This window comes from Chionomys nivalis, chromosome 26, assembly GCF_950005125.1.
Source record: "Chionomys nivalis chromosome 26, mChiNiv1.1, whole genome shotgun sequence".
Classification (NCBI taxonomy): domain Eukaryota; kingdom Metazoa; phylum Chordata; class Mammalia; order Rodentia; family Cricetidae; genus Chionomys; species Chionomys nivalis.
The window spans coordinates 17,461,439-17,478,574 of record NC_080111.1 but is presented as its reverse complement, the minus strand read 5'-3'; the positions used below and the strand labels follow the sequence as shown (position 1 = coordinate 17,478,574).

General features: G+C 43.4%; 1 protein-coding gene across 5 annotated transcripts in view; it reads right to left on the bottom strand.

The window, feature by feature from the left end:
• Window positions 1–17,136, bottom strand: part of Reln (reelin) — a 429,470-nt gene that overhangs the window by 64,324 nt on the left and 348,010 nt on the right. For all 5 annotated transcript variants that reach the window (XM_057758362.1, XM_057758363.1, XM_057758365.1 and 2 more), the window contains 9 exons: window positions 16,455–16,728; window positions 15,564–15,704; window positions 15,285–15,462; window positions 12,280–12,364; window positions 10,898–11,080; window positions 8,771–8,942; window positions 8,567–8,669; window positions 6,693–6,922; window positions 1,232–1,452 (listed from right to left, as the gene is read on the bottom strand). In XM_057758362.1, the coding sequence (XP_057614345.1) occupies window positions 1,232–1,452; window positions 6,693–6,922; window positions 8,567–8,669; window positions 8,771–8,942; window positions 10,898–11,080; window positions 12,280–12,364; window positions 15,285–15,462; window positions 15,564–15,704; window positions 16,455–16,728 (1,587 nt within the window). The remainder of the gene's footprint in view (window positions 1–1,231; window positions 1,453–6,692; window positions 6,923–8,566; window positions 8,670–8,770; window positions 8,943–10,897; window positions 11,081–12,279; window positions 12,365–15,284; window positions 15,463–15,563; window positions 15,705–16,454; window positions 16,729–17,136) is intronic.

Genomic DNA, 17,136 nt, shown 5'->3' with positions numbered 1-17,136 from the left:
ACTTGTCTGGTTTCCTTTGTTTATTATATTATTTCCAAGGTTCATATACATTGTAGCATCTGTCAACAGTTCAAATGTTTTATGGCAGCATAATGTTTCATCTTACATTTGTACCTAAATCTGGTTTTAATTTGTATTATAAAACCATGAATATATTAAAAGTCGTATAGAAAATAGAGAAAAATGAAGTCTTTTTGGTCTGATTACATTAACACAGATATGGTGGTATATTCGACCATCATATGAAGATGTTTAATCTAATGTTTGGGAATAGTGCATCTACAATTTAGATGTCCCCCAATTGTTAGTTCATAATATTTGTTTTTCTCTGTTGTTGTAACACTATTATCCCATGTAGTGATGTCAGTTTCTGGGTATTAAAAGAAGGTGTGGAAAGGAGGAGGGGCCGCCTGAAGAGTTGGCAGAACTTGGATTTCTGAAAAATTCATTCCTATATCCAAGCTTATCCTCTGGAAATGTTCTCTCAATTGGCATTTGTCAGAAACTATGTGTAGTACAAAAAGTGGTGCAGACATAGTAGTTGTGACAGGGTGGACAAGACCCGAACATGCCCAGCCAGCCAAGTCCCAGCAGGAAGAAGAAGGGGGTTGGGTGTGAAACGTCACCCTAGCCAAGACGCCACCAGCAGATGCCATTGTTGAGAGGCAGAGGCATGTTTCTCTAATAAAACCTCTCCCCAATGGAAGACCCCGCATTCAAGACTGTTGGGGCAGTAGGAACTTGATAACTAAAGGATTCAAAGCTAAGTGGGAAGGGAAGAGGGTGGATGGATAGACCTAGGGAGTGTTAGAGCAGGGAGGTGAATATCAAAACACATTGTACAAAACTCTCAAAGAACTAATAAATATATTTTAAAAGTTAAAAATAATTTTTTAAAATATAATTAATTAAAAAATTGTTTTATTTTTCTTATAGATAGTCATGTGTATAACTTATCTCATCATTAGTATCAGGATATTAACGATCCAACATAGATGTTGAAAAATAAAATAAAGTTTACAAAAACATGGTGAAAATAACCTTTAGTTATCAATTAATGACTTATTCTCTCAAATATAGCCCTATCAATTCAGAAAGAAATGGACTTTCGTGTACTTGCGGTTGTAACAATAATTATTAAAAAACGCATGAGCGGTTAAATCACCATCACAGCTTGGGCTTACAAGCAAACTCTTCCAAAAGCTACACGGGATTTAGGAGAGAAGCTTACCTTCAAAATCGTCTTTGAGGAAGTCAGGGTTTTTGGTGCTTATTTTGCAGGTTGGACCAGAATAGCCTGGGTCACAGATGCACTTGGTCCCATTGATGCAGCTTCCGTGCCCGCTGCACATCTCTTCGCACTGGGGACCAATGTAGACACTGTCGATGGCCCACGTGACGGGCTGCGAGCCAGCAGGGTAAAATCCCTGGTACCATCGGAAACGCACAGACCTGGAAAACAAGGTCCGAGGGGCTCAAAGTTACTCAAGGGAACAATACATCTTTGGCACATCTGGTCCACAAACAATGGAAATTCCTACTTATGTATCAACTCATGAGGAAGGAAAAACACCGTTAAAGAAAGGAGAAGAAAATGAGACTTGCCATTTCAGTACAATGCAACTTTTCTTTCGATAGTAGGGTCACTGTTTCTCTAGAACCTTCTGAATTTTACCAGTTAGTGAAAACAGCACCTGATCTTCCTACCCTTCCAACACCGGCTCTCTCGGTGAAGACTTCTCTCTACTGTCAACACTCTGCATAACTATCCTAAAAAACCTGATGTAAAACCCACGGAGCATAAACTCAACCCTGATCCACTTAGAATGCACAATCCTGTGACATTTATACACCACCAATGCTGTCTACCCTTATCTAATTCCAAGGCATTTCTGCACCCTGAAGGAAACCCCAGCAGCCTTTCCACATTTTCTCTTCCCAGGCAACTGCCAGAGCTCTTCCTGTCTCTGTGGATGTACCCCTCTGAGTCCGCCACAGCAATGAAACCATGCAACGTATGCTTTGCGTTCAGTGACATTCATTCAGCGTTAATGTCTTCAAGGGCCATCCACTTCCAGCAAGTACCAGACGTTCCTCCTGTTCCTCCTCTTGACGCTCCATCACAGGGATTTACGGGGATTTTTCAGCACACTCATTCATTGGTTTGATTGTTCCCACCTTTGGGCTGTGGAGAACAGGGCTGCTGTGAACATATGGGGAGTGTTTGTTTAAGTCCTATTCGGTTCTGGGAAGGATGGTCGTGGAATTGCTGGGTCTTAGGTACATGGGCACTTTTCTGCAATGGTGATGGCGTTTCCATCATTATAGTACTACAACTGGAACAACTGCAGTTACTTAAAACATGCCAATGTCTTCTATCAGCAGAGGGCTTGTAGCAGCTAACGTCTATGCCTCCTTTATTATACCCTTTCATGGCGCCCAGCATAGTGTTTCTGACACAGTAGTTGCTCTCGAGGTCAGCCTGGATACAGAGAGAGTTCTAGGCCAGCATTGCCCTGTTTAAAAAAACAAAAAACAAACAAACAAAAAAACCCCGAGAACCCCAAAACTAACCTAACCAACCGACCACCACACTGTCCGCAGTTCCCCACGTCACCACCATCACTGAAATTGGCAAACGAATTATCTTATAACGTTATTGGTGACAATCATGTCACTGGAAATAATCTATGTGTTTAATTAGATTAACCAAAAGTCCAGAATAACATATTTTTAAAACATGTCTAAAACTCAGTTCAAAGAAGTCGGAATTATTTTAGGGGAGATGGGCATTGACTAGATCCTGGTTAATTCTTTTTGTGCACCATGAACTACCCATCTTCTGGTTATCACATAAGCTCAATTCTGGATAGTTTTCATTTGAGAAACAAATTAGAAGTGAAGGGTTGGGTATGGGTGCAGAGAAGGAAGTTTGTGAAGCTTCTGCAGCATAGCAGAGAATAAGGCAGACAAAGTCAGGTTCTCACATATAGGCTCATTGGAGCTCAAAACAGACCCCAATGCCAATACATAATTAAACCAGGTTCTCCTAGACTTGTCAAAGTTTAGTCTTGGCAAAAGCACTCCTCACCTTTTGAACTCTCAGACTGCTGAGCTGAGGGAAATGCTTGGAGTTTTCCTTTTAATGAAAGCCTACATGGATTTTTTTTGAACTTATTTATTCAAATGTTCTGAATATAAATGAGCCACCTCGGCTGGGCATTTGTTAGTGTTCGCCCACCTTGGCACATAAACCTCAAGGGCTGTGACAAATGGGCTCTAGCCTGCTTTGGCTGTGGTTCCCTTCGGCTGAAACCTTACTGTGAAAAATTCCCATTGTCATCCTCCTGGCAAATGTCAGCACCTGCTCCCAAGCCAGCCCTGTTCACAGGGTCTTCTCTTTAAAATACACACTTGAAATTTCAGGTACTGTAAAATAACCTGTCTCCATTGATAGGGGCTTGGGTTGACTCATCATAAAAATGCATAAAGCAGAAACAATTGGGACGTTCTCGGAGAAAAACACTCTAGACCGAAAGACACAACGGTGATGTGAATAAAATTAGGTGAAAATTCAACTCGTGTTTTGAATGTAAACATTATGGAGGGGCTGTTGATTTGAGAGTGGGGGCATGGAAGGAACTGGAGAAAGGGGACATTGGAGGGCTGGAGGGAGGAGAAGGAAGGGGCAAGTGATATGATTATATTTTAATTAAAATGTAAAAATATCTAAAAACTTAGCACTGTAAACAAAGCCATATTATTTGTGTGTGTGTGTGATCATATGTGTATCCAGTGTTCATTAGGTCACAGAAAATGGTAAGTTAGCATCACACACACACACACACACACACACACACACACACCCTTCAGCAGCTACAGTTATGTCCCATGTTGAATACAAACCACAGAATGGTTCACTGAGCTGGAGAAAATTTCACTTTTGCCTTCCAGCAATTCATGCCTGTGTGGGTTTTAAGAACAGCACTAAATTTTTTCTTGAGACAAGGATGAGGCAGTATTATGAAGACAAACTCTTCCCTCCACCGATATGGCTGAAAACAGCATGACACCTCACCAACTTCATCCCTTTCCATAGAAATAAGATGACATGGAATACGAGCAACACACAGTCTCAATTCTTTACATTATGAAGGCCTTTTTTCTTTCAAAAAATGGATTTCCTCCAGGGGGTGAAATAGAGATATCTGTATTTTCCTTGTGCACGTGTCCAAGATAAGCTGCTATGCTTATATGGCCCAGAGGAAGCCATCAGTGAGGCGTGGCCCTGCCGTTTGGTCCTCCTGGTGTGGGCAGCCTGCTCTTCTTTTCACTCACAGATCTCTTGGCTGACTCCACATACTTCAGGGAAGATTATTTGCATGGGGGAACTTGCTGAAGCACGTTTTAAGCAGCTCACCATAGTCATGGCTACAGCCTATCTTGGGTCCTTTCTTAACTAGTCAGAGAAAAGCAGAAGCCCACGGAAGAGGAGACTGGGTACTTCATCACAGCATGCACACGATGGAGTCGATTTAAAGTGTGTGTTTCACTCTGCTTCAATTGTTATACAAATATAACATGAGCTGTGTAGCTTATAAATGACAACACTTAGTATTTTCTCATCACTTAGAAGTTGAAGATCAAGGGGCTAGCGCAGGGGCTGCTAAGGACTTGCTTTAAGGTTCATACTTGATGCTATCTAGCTAAGTTGTGTCTTCCTGTGATGCAAGAGGAAAAGGGGTTTTCTGGGACCTCCCTAAATGAGAGCTGTAATCCCATTTATGGCTTAATGACCTCTCCTAAGGCCACTCTGTCTAATGATATGACCTTAAGGGCTAGGATTCCATCCTGTGAATTTTGAGGTGACACAGTCAGACCATAAGAGAGTATAAGTGGTTGAGCCCCAGGCTTTTCACATGCCCAGTCTGTCAAGGAGTGCTCTCCCAACTCTTGGCCTGACTGACTTTCAGATTTTATTTTTAGGAGACTTGGAATCAAGGTTCCAGGAAACAAGAATCATGATGTATTTGATGTTGATGGCAGGATGATAAAAACAAGGACCACAAAGTCCTGGGCATCTTTTCTTTTCTTTTTCGTTTTTGGTTTTTCGAGACAGGGTTTCTCTGTAGCTTTGGAGCCTGTCCTGGAACTCCCTTTGTAGACCAGGCTGGCCTCGAACTCACAGAGATCCGCCTGCCTCTGCCTCCCGAGTGCTGGGATTAAAGGCGTGTGCCACCACCGCCCGGCCCCTGGCATCTTTTCAATAAATCCTTCCATGTTCTTCGTGGAAAATGACTGACTTCAGATAGACCCGTTTTTCTTTCTGCTGAGACACATCCCCTTTCTACTTCTTCTGTGAACATCTCTCTGAGCAATAGGAGTTCAGCCTCAAGCCGGGTGGTGTTCTATCATTTCTGTGAGCTCCAGAATGTCTCCTCACCCCCTCTGACTTTCACGTAGAGTCTAGAGATCGTTCTGTCTAGCAATACCTGCGTGCGAAGAAAACACTGGGTGTTCTACACTGCCTTCACACTGTATCAAGAACCTTAGACAATAAGTATTCAAGGTCTTAATAATCAAATAATGAAAACCGCTCTAGCGAGGTGGTGAAGGGGTGGGTAGGTTATGCTCCAATGCAACGCTAACTTTTGAAAATGCACTTTCATTCTTTGCGAAGAGTACCAAGTATTAGTTTTGTTTCTAGACAAAAGAGGTCTAATTATGCCTAGTTTCACACAAGGATGAAACATCTAGTTCCATCTCGAAAGTACGATAGCAGTACTTTCTTCTTTTTGATATACACTGAGAAAAATGAACATTATTCTAAAACAGTTTTTCCCATCCTGTGGGCCATGACCCCTTTGGGGGTGGAATGACCTTTTCACAGAGGTAGCCTAAGACCATGGGAAAAGCACAGATATTTACATTACAATTCATAGCAGTAGCAAAACTACAGTTATGAGGTAGCAATGATATAATTTTATGGTTCGGGTCACCACAACATGAGGAACTATGTCGAGGGGCACAGCTAGGAAGGATGAGAAGCACCGTCTCAAAGAAACCGACTCCTAGGCTAGCTGCTGTATTGGCCCCCTCTCTCCGTCTCTTCCTCATGGTATAAGTTTTATTTTTGGAAACTACCGTCTTCACTTCCTCTCTCTGAGAGGAGAATTCCTTTATCTCCAAGCAGCTTTTCAACAGAAGAGACAAGTATAATGTTACAAGGATGCTGAGGGAGGTTGAAAAAGTAAAAACACCCAAGGGGAAAGTGCTAATGCCTTTTATGAGATGCCCAGAACTGACTGTGGGCTTCCAGCTTCCATACATGCCCACGGGGGTGTGCATGAATGCATTGCACTTTTTGCTATATTTATAGCGTGAGGTGAGAGCCCATGGGAAGAGGGTCAATATAATGAGAAAAATATGTTTTATCTTGCTTCCTTTTGATTTGCGAAGGGTGCATGGGAAATGGATCTCAAGCAACGCAATCCACAGCAGGCTCTTCGGTTCATCCTTAAACTATGCACGAGTAGCTACACTGTCTCTTTTTCCTGCCTCAAACGTCTACTGATCTGTTTCAAGCGAGAGCCGAAAAGAAATACAAAGTGATATTTTCTTCTTGGAAACGGCAAGTGAATGACAGATCGTCAAACGAAAACCCCGCGTGGTGCCAGGCGTCACACCCTCACCCGCAAAGGTGCAGCTTCCCGAAGTGCACGACTTCCCTCCGCCAGCCCTGGGTGGTCCCGGCGTAGTAGGTGCTGCTGGGGTGGTGCTCGGTGGAGCACAAGGAGCTGACGTGGACGCTGCTGTGGTAGCAGAGGGGGAGCAGCAGGTGCCAGGTGGCTCCGAAGTCCCTGGAAAATTCCAGTCTGACCGGATCAGCAGAGGAACTATCAGTGGAGCATCCGACATTGATCTTGGGAGGAAAGAAAAAGTGGCACGGATTATCAGGGAGCAGCAAGCCCTGGCACCAGCCATATTTCCTGGCGCCAATCTAATCTGAACTCTGGAAGAACTATTTTACACCAGTGACATTATATATTACCTTTAAATTACACTTTCTTCATAAGGAACTGAAAAAGGTCTCAATTTTTTTTTCTCTCATGTTACAAGAAACATAAAATGGATAAGAGAAAGGTTGAGATAACTCCAGATTTTACCTGTGGCCCATTTTTTTTTTTTGTAAAAATCATTGTCAAGTCAAGAAAATGACAATGCAAAGAGTGCTCCCTTCCTAACAGCTGCCTTACCAGTTTACTTCGCAGTGACCTTCTGTTTCCTTCTCATGACACCTTATAAATACCCCAAAAGCTTTCACCTTCAACATACATTCAATGTAAAAACAAAACAGGATACAATTGTTGCTATTATTATTGACACCAGGAAAGATATTCAAAAGTTGGAAATATTCACGATGAACAGCATTCTGAGGTAGCATTCACGGTGAGAGGGCAGTGATGGTTAATAAAATAAATCCACTCACTTCTGCAGCTACTCTGTGCGTGTCTTCTTCAACATGCATGTGACTGGTGTGTGTCAGAGAGTCTAAAATCTGCTTTGTCGTTTCCAGTACATAATACAGTATCTTAAACTCTAACCCACATGCTAATGTAACACAGCACCTAAAAGTCTAACCCACATGTTGGACACTGGATATTTAGATTCTTTTTTCAATCTAATGGCAATTTGCAACCTTTGACCTTTCCCCTTCCTCCCTCCCCCTTCCTTCCTGATAAGCCTCTTTCGGCTAAATGCATGAGAATTTTTCTGTGCCATATCTCCTCTTTCCAAAGAATATTTTCTTGCTATCACACCGTTATGGTAACTGATTATTAATATGTAGTGAGTGAAGTGGAGGGGGAAGAACACAGAGCAGGGAGGGTGTGGCTATCTCTTTATCTTCTGATGAATAAGCAATTGGGACTTGATGAACTTTTGGCAAAAATGCTACCTTTTCTTAGCATTTAAACCACAGATATCAGCACGATGTCTCTTACCACCTAGAACGCTGGCACAACAAACCTTTTATTCTGATGACTTTACTCAAGTGTTTCAAACATGCAAATGCTTTGAATATGGGTTTAGTCCCTTGACAAATATAAGGAATGCATGAAATGACAGCTACACATAGTAAGCAATACTGTAAAAATAGTGTGATACTGTTTTATATGTAAAATTCACAGTATGATAAACATTTTTATATGTCTGCTGGTACCGTACAGACTAGAGTGACCTAGGTCCTAAGAAATTCAAACTTTACATAAGAACTGTGAAAAGTAACAAGACCACAAGAGCATTCTTTCACATTTTCATAATTTTAAAGTAATTAATTTCAACACTTGCTATGGTAGATAGGAGGGAATCTGTGTTACAAGTAACTATTTCTAAAACAAACATTAGTATAATAAATTGGTCCGATAATAAAGTAAGCTAGACCTTTTATGACTTTATACAAAGCTAGGAAATCACAGTGTGTGAAATTATCTAAGACTTCCTTCTTCCTGCTGAGGTTTTGTTCAAGGTAAGACATAAAGCGTTCCCAATAGGACAGAGTCAGTACCTCAAACTGGATGATGGTGTTCTCATTTACGCTTAGGTCCCGGGTGGTGATGGAGTGCTCACCAATTTCATTGGACACAAACACCATGGCTGAGTCTTCCTCGCTGGTCATCGGGAGAGCAAAGGGAAATTGGTTAGGGCAAGAATTCCTCCTGATGTGTATGGAGCAATGATTTCCCTTTCAGCTTTTCAACCTAATACTTACGGAGCTCCCTTCGAAGAGTATGGACAATAAAGACCGATGTTACCCCCTGGGTAGAAAAACCAGTTGTCTTCTCGGGGCCCAAAGTCGAATGTATCCAGAAGCATCACGGGGTTGTTCAAATTGTTTCCATCGACAATGAAGTCGTCAACAATCCAGATTTCTTCTTTCTTACCTGAGAGAGTTTTGGATAAAGTTTTTTTGTTTGTTTGTATTCCCCCAAATAAGAAAATTGGATTTTCTCATTGAAAGAAAAAAAAAAGCCACTAGCAGGAGAAACTGAATGGCAACAGTTTCAGCATATGGTTCCCAGACAAAACCCACAAGCCACATGGCAGCAAGCTCACAGCGATCAAAGTGTGAGGAAAATAAAGCTTGCAGCCATATGAGACGACAGAGCACAGAACAGCCGTGCTAGCTCAGGGAGGGCCGGTGAGCGAGCGACTTATGCATACGCCCTGGGCTTCTAGTCCGAGCAGGGCCACGGGCTTGTGGAAGTGAAACCATCCACCTCTGTCTCTCTTCACTCCTATCGTGGCCCTAACTCTAGGAGCTTTCTTTAGTTTCTTGGTTTGAAAGTATTTGATGAATATAATAAAAAAATAAAGTAAGCATTTCAAATGTAACTCGAGGCCCAACATCGTCTGGATTTTGAAACTGGGTGTATTTCTTTTTCAGAGTTATGTTTGATCCTTAAGTAAAATTCATGAGTACAAAATATCAGGTAAAAAATATATTTATAACATGTACACTTTATGTAATTTCAAATGCACTTTATATCTTATACATATGAATCCATTTAAACAAAAATCTACCATGATTTTATCTATCTTACAACATGTTGAAATTTTATTTTATTTACTTACTAGTCATAAAAAATACATAGACTTTATTTTAGAGACAGAAGTATATTTTTCCTACTCATTTCTGTTACTTCTGCTTAATACATTGTAATTGTACTTATTCAGGCAGTTAGATGCATGTTTTTGGAAAATCTGGATCTTTAGAGTCAATATTAATAGTACTATAAGAAATAGCCAAAGTTAGAAATCTGAAAACCTTCTGTAAATGTGAAATGCTTGATGTGAGACACTGCCTGCTTGTCCTGGATGTAGACACTGCCTGCTTGGTCTGGATGTAGACACTGCCTGCTTGTCCTGGATGTAGACACTGTCTGCTTGGTCTGGATGTAGACACTGCCTGCTTGTCCTGGATGTAGACACTGTCTGCTTGGTCTGGATGTAGACACTGCCTGCTTGGTCTGGATGTAGACACTGTCTGCTTGGGTCTGGATGTAGACACTGCCTGCTTGGTCTGGATGTAGACACTGTCTGCTTGGTCTGGATGTAGACACTGCCTGCTTGTCCTGGATGTAGACACTGCCTGCTTGGTCTGGATGTAGACACTGACTGCTTGGTCTGGATGTAGACACTGCCTGCTTGGTCTGGATGTAGACACTGCCTGCTTGGTCTGGATGTAGACACTGCCTGCTTGTCCTGGATGTAGACACTGTCTGCTTGGTCTGGATGTAGACACCGTCTGCTTGGTCTGGATGTAGACACTGTCTGCTTGGCCTGGATGTAGACACTGCCTGTTTGGTCTAAGGTCCTTCCACTTTTCCTAGTCTTTCTATGATAATCTGCTTCACTTATGAAATGCCATTCAGAAGAATGGTAATTCCTAAATGAATTCAACAAAAACATAGTTGCAATTGATGAGGAACTAATGGCAATGATGGATTATTAGTAAACAAAGCCAAACAAAACACCCAAATTCTGTGGCTCACAATGTAACCCCGGCAACTCGGAGGCTGAGGCAGGAGGATCTTGAATTTAAAACTGTTCTGAGCTATCTAGTGGGTTTTGGGCCAGCCTGTGAGTGAAGGGAAAGACGTCTCAGCCAAAACCAAATGAAGACAAATTAAAGCAAGAATTCATCAGTCAGTTATACAAGGTGAGAAGGAGACATAAAGTTGAACATTCCATGAAGACTGGTCAAAAGGGAAGCGTGTGAATTTGTGGCGTGCACGGTCCATGCGCCTCTCAGGCCATCCTTTCTCCATGTCTTAGGAACAAGAATATTAACACGCGGCCATCGGTTTTGATCAAAACAGAATGCATGCATTTTTACCATTGCTGTATGGCTGCCAGAGTCTGAATCTTGTAGCGTTGGTCTGGGCGCTATACGGTAAGGGAACATTAATGAAAAGTATGCTGGTCGTTTGAGGGAAGTAGAACTCATCCATAAGGTGCCAGGTGATTCCTCCATTGACAGAGAACTGTAAGAGGATGGAGTGGGACCTCTCTGGAGTACCTAGGGAGGAGACAGCACACCGTGACGAGGACATGGTCTGCTCCAAGCTGATGCTCGGGACATCAGCCCGTGAGCCTGTTTATATTCACACAGAGACTTGATGATGCTCGGGGCATCAGCCCGTGAGCCTGTTTATATTCACACAGAGACTTGATGATACTCGGGGCATCAGCCTGTGAGCCTGCTTAGATTCACACAGAGACTTTCTGCTCCAAACACTTCAGTGGCAACTGAGAGTGGTTGTAGGTAGAGCCTGTGTATGAGTATACTTTAAAAAGTACACCAAATGTAGACATTCTCTTATATGTGCGTGACACACATGCACACTTGTGCCTACACACATTCTCTCTTCCTTCCTTCCTTCCTTCCTTCCTTCCTTCCTTCCTTCCTTCCTCCCTCCCTCCCTTCCCCTCCCCTCCCCCCTCCCTCCCTCCCTTCCCCTCCCCTCCTCCCTCCCTCCCTCTCTCCCTCCCTCCCTCCCTCCCTCCCTCCCTTCCTTCCTTCCTTCTCTCTTCCCTCCCACCCTCCCTCTCTTCCTTCCTTCCTCCCTCCCTTCTTCCCTCCCTCCCTCTCTTCCTTCCTTCTTCCCTCCCTCCCACCCTCCCTCTCTTCCTTCCTTTCTTCCTTCCTTCCCTCCTTTCTTCCTCCCTCCCTCCCTCCTTCCCTCCCTTTCTTCCTTCCTTCCTCCCTCCCCTCCCTTCCTTCCTCTGTCCTACATCTAGGAGACACCAAGTAAAAACTTATTCATTCTACTGACATCATAGTTTTGCAAATGTTGAAACGTTTAAATCAAGGTAATATAAATAAAAATCACATGAAAATGCCATATATCTATGGTGACTATTTTTAAAGAAAATTATTAATTATATATAAAAAGTCAGAAAGACCAAGGAGTGCTTTGGGAGCATTCACATCTGTAAAATAAACCCCAAATGCTCAAAGATTAATAATTTTTAATTTAAAATGCTGGTAGCTAGAAAGCAGCGGCGGGGCCATTCAAGGACGTGACGGTAAATTTACCAACCAGCACGGTAACCACATCTGTATAAAACGGCTTAGAACAGCAGTGATTGCACCACCGTGGTAAGAAAAGCTTTAATCAAGATCACTTGAGAACAGTGAAACTCAAGGGCTATTACTTTATGGGGGAGAGGTAACTTTCATGAAGGAAAAGGATGCATGCCATGGGAGTAGCTTACCTTTGGCTATAAACCTGAGTGAAAACTGGACGTACATAGTGTTGGTGCAGTCTAGGTCTCTGGAGATAAGCATTCTTAGTCCCTCCTGAGAACAAGAGAGAAAGGAACCTTCTGTCACTTGTGTAATTACTTCTGTTTTATATACTTACCCTGCATCAATTAGCTAGGTGATAGTGACATGGTTAGATGTCATGGTAGCTACAGACAATGAGCAGCAACGTTTTGTCTAGCTTAAAAGGACAAAAGGAAGATGTCTCCTCCTCTTAACGCCCTCATTTTCTGTGTTGAAGCAACACATTCTTATTATCCTACCTCTGATCACTTTTTGTGATTATTATTAAAGGTGATGCAGAAACAATAGCACTGCCCACTGCTGGCGTTTTCAAAACCGCCTCATTTGATCGCAGCGTGTTGTGGGAGAAGCCAGGAGGAAAAGATGAATCCGCGCCGAGTGCTCCCGCTGGAGGCCAAGAACTAATAGCTAACTTTCCCAGGGCTCCAAGGAGTCTGGGGAACTCACTACCGCTTTGCCTGCTCTGCCAGCCCCAGGAAGTTCTCGCGCAGGCTGACACAATGCCCCAGTTGCGAGTTAAATAAGGCAGAAGGAAGCCAGGTCCCCATGCCTAGACAGCAACCACTCAGGCAGAGAAGCCACACATCGAGGGAAACGACCACATTAGCTTTAGTCATTTTTTCTGCTAATTAACTATTTCTGGTTGCCCGAGATTGACATCTCAGAAGGCTGCAGTGTTCATGTTTGTAGAGGGCTGTGGTCACAGTCGGTACATTTCACTGTGCAGAAGTCCCGAGGTCCAAACAGGCTTTAGTTTCTCAGCTGAGCCTGCTGAGTTAAGTGACTTTTCAGCAGTCTGTGGCTGAGACAGCACCAGATGACTTCCTCATTATCAACGAAAGACCAAATGCTGTATTAATTAGGAAAAGTAAGTTTTCCCCTCTCCTTCATGTCTATCAAGAACGACTGTCACCACCGTCACTAACAGCTGAAATAACAAGCATACATGGAATGCCTATAACATGCTGGGTTTTAACAGACACTTTACTAAGTATTCCTAAGAGGAAGATTATTCTCATGTTGAGAGAGAATAATGAGAGAGAAGAGAGAAGAGAGAAGAGAGAGAGAGAGAGAGAGAGAGAGAGAGAGAGAGAGATTAGAAATTTCTAGGTGAGTGTTATACAAGGAAACGGGTTGCAGACAAAGGTGGCATCCTCAGACATCTGAGATTCAGCTAGTAATGTCATTAGCTTACACTGAGACACAGGACTGTTACCCTTCTGCCTTGGCTATAGAATATAAATATGAAATTGTTCCCAATGGCAGGCCTAGGCACTGTGCAAGGACCCACGTTACACTGCTTTGTCTAGGAGACTGTGGGCATGACTTGTAACTGGAAAGGCTCCTCACGTGCTGGCAATATGCTAGCTCAGCACTTGATACTGCTTCTCTCTCTCTCTCTCTCTCTCTCTCTCTCTCTCTCTCTCTCTCTCTCCTCTTCTCTTTTTTTCTGAGATAGTGTTTCTTTGTATAGCCATGGCTGTCTTAGAACTAGCTCTGTAGACCAGGTTGGCCTCGATCTCACAGAGATCCGCCTGCCTCTGCCTCCCGAGTGCTGGGATTAAAGGCGTGCGCCACCACCGCCCGGCTTGTAGATTCTGTTTGTATAGACATGTTTCATTTTGGTTCTTTCACGAGGGTTGTATCTATCTGTACCAAATAGGAAAAACCTTTTGTATCCAACAAGCTGTTTCAGTAGCGGAGAGTACTTCCGAATCTCCAACAACTTAGAAAAACGATCATTTCCTCTTTCGTGGAAGAATGCCTTTGGAGGCCAGACTGCAACCTGCTGGATGGTGCACACTGAGCTGCCTGCATCTTTCAGAGCTGAAGGATGACACATGACGCTTGGCTGCTCTTGCACTTGGGTAGCTAAAGGGAAAGGAGCCCACACGCCTTCCCTACTTGTAAGTCTTAAAGACTAGGTTAACGCTGTTGCTTGGAACTTCATCATACAAAGGCCTCTGAAAGTTTCTGCTCTTCGGTTTAGTGAGCTGCTTGGAATGGGGCAGCTGGAAGTCATGGGCTCTCCTTAGGAGAGACTGACCTCTCACACCAGGGTTTCCATCATGAATGTGCTGTCCTGATGTCTCTGGTCCATCAGCACTCTTGGGATGTACACATCTCTCAGTGCAGTGAGTTGTTCTCTCTGTTCGTGCAAAACTTGAGAGGAATCTGTACTCAAGCAATTATGCTAACTGGCATCTATGAGCTATAATTGAAAAGTTCCAGGGTGTCTAATTTTCACAGTGCTCGGCATGACTCGTGAAGGCTGTATAGAAACCCATGCAGACTTCTGTCAAGGACTTCATTTGCACACCTAGATTAGTCGACTTCTCCTTGCTGAGAGGGACGGATGTGGCATTCACACACGGAAAGATGCCACCTGAGCAGAGTCTCTCTCTGCTAGACATTTCTCTAACTAGACATCTAGGGTGGAATACAAAGGAACATTAACGAGGTCTGTGCGTGCTGGTTAACACGACTTAACAGCCTGGTTTCCTCTAGTCCCCTGTAAGGAAGGATTGGACTACTGGCAGGAAGAAGGTTTTTTTTTTGTTTTTTTTTTTAAAGAACAAAGGGAAAGATTTCATAAAATCATTAACAAATACTTATAAGATAAAAATTCAGTAATATGAAAAGCTACCTTTTAGTCACCAAATTCTAACAATTATGCACATATATATCCTTGTGGATTCCAGCAGAAAGTAAGAAGACTCCAACCTCCAAAGCAGAGGGAAGATAAGATGCTGTGTCCAAAGGACCACGAAAATGAATGTAGCAGACCACAGCAAGACCTTACCTCAGAGACAAGACAGAAGTGGGGAGGCAAGGGACGGGGAAGAATTAGAGGGAAAGCAAAAGCGCTAACAGGACGGAATGGGGCAGCGTGGCTCCGGGATGACAGAGGAGCACACAGAACCTCACTCACCCCTTTAAAGATCAGAGATGTTCCGGATTTGATGGTCTCACCATTCAGATTCCCCCTCTCTGCACCATAGACTTCCGGCCAAAGGTCAGGATGCAAGTTCCCATTGAAGTCATCTTTCAGGATGGAGGGGAGGGGAACCACAGGAACACAGTAGGGTCCCCCAAAGCCTCGGTCACAGCTGCCGAGAAGACGAGAGGAGAAAAGCAGCATTTATCATGACTTCCACAAACCAGTTTCGCTGTGGCGCTGCCGAGAAGAAAACCGGGCTTTATGACTCACATGCAGCGTCCAGCATCACAAATCCCCTTTCCTGAACACATCCAAGGGCACCCCGAGGCCAGAACAACATTATCGATAGCCCAGGAATCTGCTCCTGTGGTGTAGTTGGCCTGGATCCATCTGAACCGTGTTCTGGGTGAACTACAAAACAAACAAGCAAAACAAAGCAAAAACAAAAATCACATCAAACAAAACACAAAACACCGTTGGCTTGATAGGCAGTTTTGAAAGTATGGAACATGAAAAGCTATTTTATTTCCCTTTTCCCTCTTCCACAGTCCAGTTTTTCTGTCCTTTGAGAGACTTCTACTTTCATACCAAGTACTGAGGGGTCTCTCCTCTTGATCATAAAGAGGAGAATGCATGCTGTCCAAATATTGTAGGACTTCTCTCCCAGGAAAGTCAATGTATGTAACACCGCAAAGTTATCCAGAGATCTTCATGTATGTTTTTTGAAATTCAAAGTAATTTTAGTGTTTGCCTCTAGGCTTAGGGAAAGATTGAAGGCTCAACAAAGAAAGACATTGGGAACTAACATCATTTTGGCAATGAGGATTCCATCCCACTGACCCTGATGGTTTCTCAGAGTATACGAGGTCCTACCATACTATGTTTCCTGTGTTTGTTCTCAACATGATGCTTCTAAAGTCAAGAACTGTAGAGAGCTCCCGCTTTTCTACTGTGTTGATAGTCTGCTATTGGGAACATATTAAGCATGATGAGTAATCTTCATTGTCAACTTCATTGGATTTAAAATCTCCCTGGGACCACAGCTCTGGGTGAGTTCCTGAGGGGTACACCCAGGATGATTTAACTGAAGACGGGGGGATTGCCAATATATTCAAGTTAGGTGACATAAATCTAACAACGCAGTCAAAGGACAAGCCTCACTTGGTGGCGAGCGGAAGGTAGACCGTGACCCGTCTCCAGCTCTGGAATCTTTCCGAGGTGTAAACTGAGCTTTCCGTGAAGTGCAGGCAGCCGATGGTTGGAGGGACACACTCTTCGGTGACGAGATGCCAGTCCTTGCCGTTGTTCAGGGAATACTGGAGCTGTACACTGTGGGCGCTGCTGAAGGGCTTGCTGCAGCCCATGCTCATCTCAAACTGTAGGAAGCTGGATGCCGACACGTGAAAGTCCCAGGTCTCAGCATAGCGAGGTTTTCCTACCGAAGACAACAGCAAGGGGTTAACCACGTCATGGAATGATGCACTCTCTCCTGCGATGCTTACGCTTGCTACCAACACTTCGCACAGCAAACCCAAATGATGGCTTGTGTTCAGTGCCTCAGGTTTGCATTGGCTTTTTTTCTCACATACACTGTCTTTATATAGATGCCATAGAATCAGAAACACAGAAGGCTGTTAGTTTAAAGGCCTTTGCTACCTTAAGAGGACTAACAGAGTCATAAACTCTCAGTTTTGCAAATTGCAAACTATAAGAATGCCCTCTGAGAGATACGTTTCTGCCTTAAGTTATCTTCCTTCTCAGCATGTTCCATGAAAGAAAGTTCCGACAGGCCCAGGTCACCGGGTGATTCTAGAGGACAATGTGTACCCTGCCCTCCAAAGCA